Source organism: Calonectris borealis, chromosome 3 (genome assembly GCF_964195595.1).
Source record: "Calonectris borealis chromosome 3, bCalBor7.hap1.2, whole genome shotgun sequence".
Lineage (NCBI taxonomy): Eukaryota > Metazoa > Chordata > Aves > Procellariiformes > Procellariidae > Calonectris > Calonectris borealis.
In genome coordinates, this window is record NC_134314.1 from 6,956,409 (window position 1) to 6,968,974 (window position 12,566).

Genomic DNA, 12,566 nt, shown 5'->3' on the forward strand with positions numbered 1-12,566 from the left:
TAGGCTGGAGAGAATTTAATTACATTTGAAAAACAAGCCTTAGATGTTGTTGCAATCTCATGTTAAGATCACAGATTATATAAATATTTAATTACACTGTTAACTACTTTGCTTGTTCCGCTTGCTTCAGTTGTTTTGTTTGTAACCTGATTTTGAAACAAATAGGCTACAGTTAGACGTAGTCCCCCTTTTGCAAGGCTTATTCATTTAGAAGTCACTCTTCCATGAGGCAGCTTCAAAGAGTTTTGTTCTAAAAATCAGCCTTCTTTCGCCAACCACATAGTCAACCGCTTCTACTGACAGCAATGCTAGTACCTGGCAAAGACGAGTGCCTGGACAGGATTACAACCATGAGACATCAAGATGATCACGCAATGCTTACATGCTCCTTTTTAAAGGGAGTGGTGGAAGTGACATCTCTCTTCAGTAATTTCACCTACAACAGTATGACAGTGATAGAGGTAATACAGAGATTAACAGGAGAGGTACTGCTTGGAGCTTTGCCTAAGGGGAATTACAGTTGCTACAACAAGAGTGACCATTTCAGCAGCTTTTGGAATGGAAACATCCTCCGAGTATGGCAGTAAACACAGATCTTAAATGTAAGTGGATTAAGTTCATATGAGAAGTCCTGTGTCTGAACAACCACCTTTCTCTGCTTAAACTATTTCCTGTTACTTTTACTGTGACTTTTATTAAAATAAGACAATGCTGAAGACCTTCTTCCACTGGCACCTCTCTTGACTAGAAGGAGCAAAAACCTGCTCCAACTTCCAACTGTTGTCAGAGCACAGCTGAAATACTAAGTAGTTTAATAATAAATTAAATTTTTTTTTTCCTTACACTGCAAAAAAAGCTTGCTGGATGCAAATTGACTTTAAGCTTGGTAAGCAGAACTTCAGTTGAATTCCTTCGAGCTTAATCTTTCTCTCTCTCTCTCTCTGCAAACTTGATTCTAAGTCAAAACCAGAAAGAATGTTTAAATTACCATCAAGTGATTTCCACCCCTCCCCCAGCTGCCTATAAAGCAGAAGTTACACTGTTGCAGTATTTCAGAGAATCCCACTAACTCACTTGAACTAAAACCTCTCTACATTTTCATTATAATGTAACCTAATGCCTTTTTTTTTTTTGTTCCGCACCCCAAAAGCTTAGTAGGTGGCCAACGCTATCACAGGTCTGAGCAATGTCTGGCCCACATTAGTGTCCTGATGTCCGTGGCATTTTCAGTACTTCTTTGTATTCCTTATTCAGGGTCAGCTGGGGCTAAGTCAATATTGGTACCAGGAATAACATTGGGTCCCATGCCATCCACAAGAGAATCCCACTTATCAAAATCTTTCTTAAGACCTATAAAATGGGAGAAAGAAAACCCAAGTGGTAATGAATTAAGTAGTCAGCTTTTTGTAAAGCTACACTGAAAAATTAAATTATAGGACAGATGAATCAGCTTGGCAACGTAGGGTAGGCATGATGTTTTAAGGAGGGAAAAATGACACTCCAGGTTTTTATATATTAGAACAAAATTGCAATGTTCTTCCTCTGAATTGCTTAGATTACAAAAGTAATTAACAAACCTCTAGAAAAAGTCTGACTTTGTTTTTTTCTACTTAAACTTTTCTGACACTCTTACTTTTGATCTTGTTCTAAACAGAATGGTTACATAAAAAGCTTCATAGGAATTAAGTATTAATTTAACTTCATACTTTGATGTAAACAGATACTTACTCAAATGTTTCTGCAGGAAGGCTAATGAAGCATGATTGCTTATATCAATAGCTTCATTTGGATCTATTTCTCCTTTTAATTTGAAAAATCGTCCAATGATTTCTCCGCTCACAAAGGTAAAGTCAGGAAAGCTCTGATGTACTGAACCCCTGCAAATAGAACAACGATCAACAGGCTTACAAGAATACAGTCGTCTGATTAAGAGATGCCATAGGTTGCACAGACTTCTTCAAAGACAGTCACACATCTTATGCTGTCGTCTTTAGCAGAACAAGATGAAACAGGTTAATCTCATGAGCATGCAAGATCAGCAGTAAATTCTGTCCTAACCACAGAAGGGAGGAAGTTTTGTACGTGCTTACTGTAAGTCACTATAATTGCAACGGCAATGAAGAGTAGGCTTGGCAAAACTTCAAGATCAAGTTGTCTCTCTGCTCTGAGTATAAGGTGGATTACAGAGCCATCCACTCCCCTGTACGCAGTGCTTTCACTAGGTGAGTGCATAACTGCACCCAGAAGGGTATTTAAACACAGATGATGCATGAGGCCCAGAGCAAAACTTGTACCCCAGGGCACAAAACTTGTGCCCCTTGTGCTAAGATACCCTGGAGTATCTTAAACTTTGGGTTACTGGCTGCTTTGAGAGAGGTCTATGTCTCCACTGGGGGGGGACATACTGCTGTCTAATTTAAACATGCAGTGAAAACGTGGGCCATGAGGAAGTAGTGCCCGTCTGTCTTTCTGCAGTTACATGTAACTGAACAGCTCCAAGAAGAGAGTAAAGGTTCATCTTCAACCACAGAAATTATGGATCCTAAACACTTACTTGATAGTGATCATTTTCTTGTTTGTGTCATTGGAGCTGAGCTTCTTCATCTTTAAGATATTATCAGCCCACTGGAATTTTTCAGAGTTGATAAAAAGCAGCGGTTGCTGGACACTGTTTTGGTAAATGTCATCACCTACTGGAAGCATCCATGCATCGAGGGCAATGCCACACCTGTCAAAAACAACTGGATATGGTCACAGGAGCAGAAAGCTTTGTATGGAAGTTCTCAGCATGCTTTGATTTGCAGGATACATGGGAAAGAGAAACTCTCTATGATACTGAACAGGTAAACAGGCTAATGAATCATTTTGTTTCAAAATGACTTCTACTCTGGGGGAAGAGAATTAATCCATTATTGCATTTGTCCGTCTCCATTACCAGGTGCAGCTGGGCACAGGAGCTTCTGCAGGGTCCCACAGTATCATGATACAATATGATACAGCTATTATGTTCCACCACATCCCCACAGTTGAAGGAAGCATGACTTGAGAAAACAGGACATGCCAAACAAAATGTTTCTTCAAGAGCTAATTAGTAGTTGGGGGATCTTGGGTAAGGTTCCCTGCTCCAGACCTCTCAAGTGCCAAATGTCTCTTGCCTTGTTTTGCATACTTACCTGAATCTTATTTCTTTGCTGAGACTCTCAATAACTGTAGCACCACCAAAAGAGTGTCCCATCACAGCTATTCTGCTAGTATCAACAGAATCCTGTCAAAAAAATCCAGGTGCTGTAAGCGACTGACTTTCCCAAACTTTTTTTTTTTTTTAAAGGGAATAATTTTTTAGGCAATAGATCCTATTGAAGTAAGAAGAGCATCATTTCAGCTCCATTACTATCTATCCAGCTTGGGATGACCTGAGAATATGTTCATAGATCTATGGTGTGATCTTCAGAATAGTTTAGAGGAACCAGTTTAGAAATGGAAGAGGGAAACCAGAAGCATTATTAGGCAGGTAACAAAATGCAGTCACCGCCTTTCACTCACCTTTAGGCTATTCCAGTCAAAGTTTGAATTTAGTACGTTCATTACTTCCTCTCCTGAATTGATTTTAAGAATGAGGTTGAGAGCTTTGATACACTCCTGTGCTCTTTGCTGCACCTGGGGAGAAAGAGAAGTTGGGGCAGAGCAGCGGAAGGTATTATCAGACAATTGCTAGGCTTGCTGGCCTTTTGGACACAAGACTGATTTTTTTCCCCTAAGTGTCTGGTACGGTAACGACTATTCTGAACTGCAGAATGGGACTGTAAAACAGGACTCTGACAACGTCTAAACAACAACAAAACTGACTTTTGGAGGTCCAGAGAGTTGAAGCTCTTGCGTAGATCCTCTGCACGCGGAGGAATTTATCCGTATAACATGCGCCAAAGACTTCAACTCCTTCATCCTGTCACTACTTGGAGAAGAGGTTGTTGGGATGTACAAAGGCTTAAGTTACACAACTACAAGGAAGGCTGACTCGCTGCTCCTCCTCATGCTCACTTTGATGAGCAAATGTCATTACATCACTTGCCCCATCTGCATGACGGCTTTGAAACTGTCTTTACACTGGGTAAACCCAAAATAAGAAAGAGCCAAAAAGCCATTCCCATTTTATATACATACACATTCTTGAAAACTGTAGTAAAGCTGTTGCAAATAAAGGTTTTCATTGTTCGGTACAAGGAGTGGTTTTGATTTTGATATTTTAGTAAAAGAAAAGCTTCAAAAAGAACCAAAGAACAGTAGCATCCTTGGGAACCGCAGTGTGTAGGCAGCCAGCAAGATGTCTGTGCATCACTGAATTTCAAATAAATCTCTATCTCTTGACTTTTCTACTACTGAAATTTGCAAGCAACAGCTTCTGGAGGTTATTTGCAAGCTCAGACATTATGTATTTAGTCGTAAGTAGGATGTTGTATGCACACAGGAAATGACACTTGCACTACTGTCTGTATGGCCCAGGGAGATAAAGAGAAACACCTCCCTGGATGAGTTTGCATTAGCTGGAAGAAAACATTCCCTTATTTTAAAGGTCAAGTCAATGCTTGGAGGAGCTCGTCAGTATGGCCATATCATGTCTAGCATGGATGCTGCTTATAATCAGGAAGTCTGCATTGTTCACATTGCTATAAACCACGTTAAAGTGTGTTGAAGATAACGAAACAAACACCCTCCTTAAAGCAGCCATGATTCATCTTGCTATCCAACAGTAAACAAAAGCTGAAGCAAGCCTAAGGCCACACAGACATTTGAATTCAACTCTGTGTCACTTAAAGACTGGGCTAGGCAGCAAAAGTTTGAAGACACAGAGAAGAACCAGAAAGTTGAGTGGAACCAACAGAGAAACAGCTGACTAAGCTCGACAGTGCAACTTCATGAGAAAGCTTTGCTGAGGAAGTAGTTTACGCTCTGAAGAAAGCTGTTGTTGGCTTTCCCATCTTCAGGAACATAGGACCTGATGCATTTTTATATATCCCCTGAGTCATGGCAAAAGACTGCAGACATGGCCAAAGGGAAAGAGTCTGCTAGTTAGTCCTAAACACACCACTCCTGCCTCACTTCCTAGAGCACAGACCTAGGATGAGTACCTGCTTATGGCGCAAACAACGCTCTTCCTCTCCAGTCTTTAGTTTCCTGTAGTAGATCCACTCCTTCTCCATGTTTGATGTAGACTCTTCCTGTGGTTCAGAAACGGGCTTTTTTTTACAATAATATGTTGCTGAAGCAGATTCATCTCTGTAACATAAACAAAGGGTTATTTCTGGGGAAGTATTCCATTTGGTTTGAGATGAAGGTAGCAGAAGTTTTAGATTTCACTTATCTCACGAGATCCACTACCAACCAGTGCTGCTGCAATCACAACTGAGTGTAGACAAACTTTCTAAATAACGCAATAACCCCACCAAAACTCCCACCTCCTTTATATTCTCCAGGTTCTAACAATAAGAGAGAGAAAAATAGCATGCCTGAAGAATGACAAACACTATCTACCCTGGGAATTTTCATTCAAGGGCTTATCTAAACAAATACCCTTTGCTTAGATAAGAGTTGAGCTAGAGAAATGGGGAGCATGGGCAGGGCGTTAGTTTTCCTTTTTAAAAAGTCGTAAGTTCTTTACAATAAATTGCATTCTATTCAATGTGAGAAAGTTTCTTTCCATCAGAACTCAAAAACGTGCAGCATACCCACCTGTGCTCCACAGCAGCCACTATAAAGCCCTGGGAAGCCATCTCTATGCAAATAGCAGAATAGATGGTCCTGCGATCAAAACCACACTCTGGTGAGACACGTGCATACATAATTATTTCAATTACACTGCTCATTAAATGTTGACCACACTACATATGCGCTAGCCCCCATTCAGTATTTCTTCTGTTTGAATTTGCTAGCCAGTAGAGCAGGATTTTGTATGCCAGGCACCAAAGCCTGTTCACAAAACCTTGTTACTGTTTTACTATCTGTTCAGAAGGAAAAATGCTTATGATTTTTAAAAAGTAGCAGATATGACACTTTGCATCTTCAAAGAGCTGTCCAAAAATCAACTAGCTAATCTTCACAACATGCTTACGGATTGGTAAATACGTTCACCCCTAAAACAGAAAGGAAAACCACAAATAAATACATCAACCCTGCTTTTATTTACTGCTGTTGATTTTGGTGGAGGCATACTGATACACAGCAGCCTGTTCTTCAAATCTGTTTCAGCTCCACGGGGATCTCACCCCCCCTACTGAAAATCTGTTCAGAACCATCCTTGGGGACTGCTGTCTCCATAGACAACAAACATAGTTTATCAACAAACTGCAGAATTACCGAAAAGCTCCAAGTCCATGGGAAAAAACGAGGAGTGGGTATTTTTCTCCCGGCTTAAAGGCAGCATTTGACTTTGCAGGACAGGTCACTGAACCTAGATAAAAATCGAAGCGTATGTCATTATTACTGAAATGAGAGAAAGCATTCGTTCCTGTGGGAGAGATCCCAAGAGCCTGGTGACCACTGATTTCAGAGCGGTCACCTGAAGATAAGGTACCAAATCTCATCCTTAAAATGCAGAAGACAAATAAGGATCTGATTCTGAAAATACTTTCTACTTGGAAGAAGATGCTTTCCTTCTCCTCCTCCCGTTCACAGCCTGGCACAAGGCCTCTTAAACCCTACGAGAACAGATTTTCAAGGCATCCAAGTCTTATTGGTATTCAGACCTTAGTATCTATCTGACCTTTGTATATTTGCACATTTCCTTGTGGGATTTAAATCTCGACACAGAGGTGCAGCTTACCCAAGCTCTTCCTAGAGCAAACTGCCCAGACACTCCTATTCACAGCAGTCAGGGACTGCCTGAGATCTGGGTCACATTCAGCATTGAGCATCGCTACACAAACCCTTCCCAAACACACACACTTTCTCAGGAGAAACTATTTTTTTAGTCCTGCAGCAATAACACACTGCTTACGGAGCAGTGAGGCAACGACCTGCACACAGAGCTCATGCCCTTGCACTAGTCAAGGAATAAAACCAGAACCAGTCTTACCAACATAGTACTGGAAAAGCCTTTCTCCTACAACTCGGAACATATTAAGGAAGTCAGAGAGTCCCTGATAGTACTCTTTATCTGGAATCCACGGTGCCTCTTCGTTATCTGTGGCATCACATGATGGATAATATAGGCGCAAGAAGCTTCCCTGGGATTAGGAGAAAAAAAAACCAGGAAGATTGATATTTATTTTTATATGGCAAAGAAAAAAGAAGATAAAAACATTTTTGTCAAGGGCTTCAGATGCAAGAATGACAGATCAAGAGAATTAAGAGAATCTCACGAGAAAATTATTATCCTATACAGGCTTTGATGCCAATCCTATGCCACTATCTTTTTGTCCCTGCAATGAATTTAAAGTAGCATGACAGTTTGGCATCCAGGTAGAGATGCACATCACCTTCTCTAGGTTAATTCAAAATGCTAATTCAAAATGCTCCATTTAATTAAGTTAATCATTACAAACACTCACTACCCATTTGCTCTATTTATTTCTACATCTTGTTGGACCTTTTCTTCTGTCTTCCTCACTATGCCTCCCTTCAGGGAACAGTACGATGACGCAGTTTGATCAGTTTAACAGGGGTGATTGTGTCCCCTTCACCCTTCCAGCTGGGAGTTGTCATTGCTTTCTTTGCACCAGTGAGTCTCACGGATCTGTTACTGACCCAATTCAGCTTGCTAAACCGGGGGGAAAAGAGGACTCTCCTAGAAGTATATTCTTCCACTGGGTTAGCAAGACAAATTTTACCCTGAGAGTAGTTTCTGGAAGTGTGGTCCAGCAGAGGAGATGCGGGTAGAGGCGGGGGCATGGTCTCAATGTGGCTATAGGGTTCCTGGCTAACCTGAGCAAAAGGCTGTCAGTAAAGCTCTTGGGTCTGGGGCCAAAAAGAACATGAGCTTTGGAATAAAGTCTGTTTTCTTGAACACCTAATTTATCAGTTTCATACACAACGTGTACCAAAAGCTTGTTTAATGAAGCTGGTTTGTATTTACTCATCGAACTTAAATCAACCTTTGACACAAAGGCCATTAAGGAAGAAATCATCAAACCTTTATCCATACCGGTAATGATATTAATTTGATCCCAGAATAGTCCCAGTGAACTCCTCCAGGTGACCAACTGCTTACCAGAAAGGGAAAGAGGTTCATTATCTACGTTTATCTAAGAAAAACACTCGGCCTGATTGCAAAGAGAAACTAATCGCTTCTTTGTGCTAATACAGAGTAATCTCAGTAGAGTAAAGGAAAACATATGAATAACCACTACAAACTGATCACAAGTTCCATTATACCTGACTAGTCTGAGGAATAAAACCATAGTGTAAATGCAGGCGTATTCTCATGGGAAAATTAAAAAGCAAGAGGATTTGAAATGAAAATCCATAAGCGAGCTCATTAGCTGGCTATTTACTGTCCCCATCTTTTTATCGTGGCTTCTCTCTGTACTAACCACTTGCAGAATTGACTTCCTGTTCTTTTTCAGATAGATAAAATTTCGAGGAGACATCTCATGCTGAAACGCTACATACCCTCATCACCCAACCCTGCCAAATCCCGTTGGGATCTTTGTGATGAGAACAGCTACAGTCACGGAGACTGCGTGCGGAGTCTCCCCGGGGGCCCAACGCGGAAGGGAGCGGTGGGGTGGATGGGAGGAACCCCGTGGGTCCCAGGAGGACCCAGTAGTGTTTCTCTGCAGTATCTTGCACAGGGGAGTCAGGAAGGCAAGGATACTAGGAGGAGGGAGGAAGTAGCCATGGGGAAGGAAGGCCTGCAGGTTACATCCATCTGGTAAATGCCCAGTACACACCCTGCATTGGGACGGAGAGGATAGAAAGCTCAGCTGTGAGTGTCAGCCATGGAGCATCCCTGCACACAGACAAGACCTTCTGTTCGATTCATCTGTAAAACTACAGCAAGTTGTTTCACTAACATTGTGGCTTAAATCCAAAGGAGGAAGAACCGAGAGCTTTACCTCAACTGCATTTTCTGTCATCAGGTCTGTACATCCAACCGAGTGCGGTCCCTTTCCTTCAGGGATCCTATAAAACTTCTCAGTGCTGCTGCTCCCCATTTCCATCGGTGCCTTCACCGACAAACCTGGGGAAAAACACAAAGCAAATCAAGAGACTGCCATGGCCTGTGTGACCAGATCACCTACCCTGGAAAAAATGCAGTGTGTTGAAGATCCAGGAGTAGGAAATTCCAGGTTGAGCTGATACAAGAATCTGCTTATGAGAATCAGAGATCTGAAATCCCAAGGCACCAACCTGACCTGCTCTATTGGGGAATTTCATTGGAGCAGAGTCCCGAATCCCAAGGATCAGACAACACCGTGCACTGAACAGAAGGCAGGGAGGAAGGGTTTGGCTGGGAACGCCGTGGTGGCCCCCGGGGTGGAGGTGCAGAGCAGCACCAGTCCCGCTCCCCGGGCTCAAGCAGGGAAGCGCAAGCCCCAGAGCGGCGAGTTTCCGAGGTGAGGGCAGTTCCTCCCCGCCGGGCTGCGACCTAGAGCTGCTCCTCGTACGGACGGCAGAGAGGGACGGTTTTGCAGCTCCTCGGCAGCGTCTGGGGGAGGATGTCATGGAGAAAACCAACGCCGAAGCCGTTTTTCCAAGAGGAATGACGAAGCCTGGATTTGATCCCGGGAGAGAAAAGGAAGGGCTGCCCGTGCAGGAGAGCAGCCTCCCTGTTGGGAAGGTCTGACCGGCCCCGGCCCATACCTGGGGTGACAGCTCCGAGCCAGGCTGGCCCTGGGGGTGAGCAGAGCGCCGGGGAAGCCCCCGCATCCCAACTAGGCAGCGGGCGTGAGCGGCACCCCCCGCCCCTCGCTCCGGCAGCCGGGGTGGGCTCCATTTGCCGCGTTTTCCTCTCCCGGCACAGCGCGGGAAAGACCCGCGGCCATCTTGACACCGCAAGGGAAGCTCGGCGGGCCCGCTCCTCCCGCAGCCGCCCAGCCAGGCCCGGGGGCCCCCGGCGGAGCGGAGCCGGGGCGGGACTCCCCCGCCGGGGAAGCGGCGGCAGCGGCGGGGCGGAGCGCGGCCGCTCCTCCCCGGAAAGGGCGGGCGGCGGCGAGCGGCGTGTGCGGGCAAGATGGTGCGGAAGCTGAAGTACCACGAGCAGAAGCTGCTGCGGCGGCTGGAGCTGGTGAGCTGGGAGGCGGCGGCGGGGAGCCTGGCTGAGGTGAAGGCGCTGCGGCGTTACCGGCTGGGTCGGCGGGAGGACTACGTGCAGTACAAGGCGCTGGCCCGCACCGTCCGCGCCTTAGCCCGCCGCCTCCGCGACCTGGGGCCGGCCAGCGCCGCCTTCCGCGCCCGCTGCGCCGCCGCGCTGCTGGAGAAGCTGTACGGGCTGGGGCTGGTGAGCTGCCGGCGGTCGCTGTCCGTCTGCGAGAGCCTCTCGGCCGCCGCCTTCTGCCGCCGGCGCCTGCCCTGCCTGCTGGTGAAGCTGCGGATGGCCCAGAACCTGCGCCACGCCGTCACCTTCGTGGAGCAGGGACACGTCCGCGTGGGGCCCGAGGTGGTCACCGACCCCGCTCTCCTCGTCCCCCGCGCCGTGGAGGACTTCATCACCTGGGTGGACGCTTCTCGGCTGCGGCAGAAGGTGCTCGACTACAACCAGGAGCGCGACGACTTCGACCTGGCCGCCTAGGGATGCGCTGCCCGCCCCGCCTCTGCTGCCCGCGCGCTTCTGCTCTGCCCCCGGGGACACGCGTGGGGATAAACACGCACCAGTAGAACCACAGCGGTGCCACCAGCAGATATTTACCCCTCCCAACCACACCTGAAAGGGGGGCAAGGAGGAAACGTACTCACTTCTAGTAACGTATTGCTCTGCTCCTGGCTTCCCTTCACATCTAACGGCTCCGTTCATCCGCGTGGAGAAACTTCCCTTCCACATCCATCGCTCCGAGAAAACATCCGATAGCCCAGCTCCATCATAATTACATCCCAAAAAGCAAAAGTGCTTCGAAAGATCTCTGCCTGATCGCGGGAGAGGATGCAGCCGGGTTTAAGTGCTGGAAGGGGTTTGAAGCCGGGCTGAGCGGCTGTTTTAGCACTGATTTGGCAGCTTTGCTGCTGCTTTTCTAAGAGGTTGCCCTGCCGGTTCCTCCTTCGGCTGATGAGTGTGCAGTAACAGGAGGAGCTGCTTCTGGAAGCTTGATACTCTTGATACCGAGGAGTGTGTATATGGGGGAAATGCGGGGGTTGTTTGGGGTCAGCAGTAAACAAGGAGGCCAAGTACTGCATTTCTGGAACTAAAAGTTTTAGCCAAAAACGGAATTTAAAAAAAAAAAAATAAAAAAAAAAAGCCAACTTTATTTTCATGTGAAGTCCTAAAGGGAAGTTTGATACTCTGAGTTCAGTATCTTTGCTGTTTGGGGTTCCAGCTGACAATTAGGCATAATTTACGGAGCAGGATCTAACTGGGGAGGCGTTAGAGCAAAAGCTGTCCTAACCATAACTGCAAATCTGGGGGGAACTTTTGCATTTAGCACATAAGCCAAGCAAAAATCAGTACCTGAGGCCTTCTGGGGCTGTTGGGAACTTTATTCCCCTTTGAAATAAAGGAAATATTCCCCTTTGAAATAAAACAGTTGTTTTAAATTGCTGAAGAAATGTGTGTGCTGTTTTATGATGTAGTTACCCTGAGAGTTCTGCCATCTTGCAGAACTTTTTTTTTATGTAACTTCGTTTATGTAACTTTTTTATGTAACCTTTCTTTTTGATAGCTACAAGGCTATTACTGAGTTATAAAGTGCTTTTTGCTAGAAATGCTTTCTTTCCCTTACCCAGGGACACAAAAGGATTTGGCAGAAGGTTTAGGAGCGGAGCTGTGACTGCCCATCCCAAGTCCAAAGGGCTGGAGTTCAGCTGCAGCTGCTTTAATGTGGCTTTGCTGAACAGGAAAGGTTGAAGTGAGGGGTGTTTTGAGGTTGTCGAATCAGGACCAGAAACTGTCATCAAATATTATTGCTGGTTTTTAAAATGCAGACTAAATGTTAAAATTCCTACCAGTCTCATAAGGCAAATGTATTAAGCAGAGCATTAACTTTTAAAGCAATAATAGATACTAAGAAAAGGACACAGAAGACGTGGGGAAACCCCCTTGCTTATCCTATGAACTACTCCTGTTTATAGTTGAATTTCTTTCAGTAAAACATCACCTGTAACACCTTAAAAACCTTTTTCTTTGGGCATACGCTTTGCTTATGGTAAGAAATACAAATTGAAATGACGTTTTACACGTGAAATGTGACTTTCAATTTAAACACCTTTCCAGCTTTTATCTAGAACAATGTCATTATTTTTTGGGAAATTCAGAAGGTGCCTAATTCAGGTGCAGACAAAAATGCTGTATTCACTCTGCTTTACTCGTTTGGGGGAATTTAAATAACAGCACAGTGACATGCCCTGTGGGGCATTTTACTACTGAGATGCTAAACTGCTGCTCTGCCCAGTTTGTCCAGCCCTCAAAGGAACAGCAGAAA

At 45.0% G+C, this 12,566-nt stretch overlaps 2 protein-coding genes across 4 annotated transcripts in view; one reads left to right on the top strand and one right to left on the bottom strand.

Moving 5' to 3' along the window:
• Nucleotides 1-12,566, bottom strand: part of PLA2G7 (phospholipase A2 group VII) — a 16,291-nt gene continuing 3,725 nt past the window's right edge. The window contains exons 1-11 of one of the 3 annotated variants that reach the window (XM_075144923.1): nucleotides 9,799-10,094; nucleotides 9,051-9,175; nucleotides 7,070-7,220; nucleotides 6,352-6,445; nucleotides 5,728-5,796; nucleotides 5,127-5,274; nucleotides 3,544-3,657; nucleotides 3,174-3,265; nucleotides 2,555-2,728; nucleotides 1,729-1,877; nucleotides 1-1,350 (exon numbers count right to left, since the gene is read on the bottom strand). In XM_075144923.1, coding sequence (XP_075001024.1) covers nucleotides 1,247-1,350; nucleotides 1,729-1,877; nucleotides 2,555-2,728; nucleotides 3,174-3,265; nucleotides 3,544-3,657; nucleotides 5,127-5,274; nucleotides 5,728-5,796; nucleotides 6,352-6,445; nucleotides 7,070-7,220; nucleotides 9,051-9,175; nucleotides 9,799-9,931 — 1,353 coding nt within the window. In that variant the 5' untranslated portion in view covers nucleotides 9,932-10,094 and the 3' untranslated portion in view covers nucleotides 1-1,246. Of the gene's footprint in view, nucleotides 1,351-1,728; nucleotides 1,878-2,554; nucleotides 2,729-3,173; nucleotides 3,266-3,543; nucleotides 3,658-5,126; nucleotides 5,275-5,727; nucleotides 5,797-6,351; nucleotides 6,446-7,069; nucleotides 7,221-9,050; nucleotides 9,176-9,798; nucleotides 10,095-12,566 lie in introns of those variants that run through there. The other 2 variants (XM_075144920.1, XM_075144922.1) reach the window with 2 other exon arrangements.
• IMP3 (IMP U3 small nucleolar ribonucleoprotein 3) lies at nucleotides 10,114-12,320 on the top strand. Its single transcript, XM_075144924.1, has one exon. The coding sequence runs from the start codon at nucleotides 10,169-10,171 to the stop codon at nucleotides 10,724-10,726; it is 558 nt and encodes a 185-aa protein (XP_075001025.1). The 5' UTR covers nucleotides 10,114-10,168; the 3' UTR covers nucleotides 10,727-12,320.

Bases quoted from the DNA above. Each gene is read 5' to 3' on its own strand.
- IMP3 (XM_075144924.1), top strand. From the start codon at position 10,169: ATGGTGCGGAAGCTGAAGTACCACGAGCAGAAGCTGCTGCGGCGGCTG.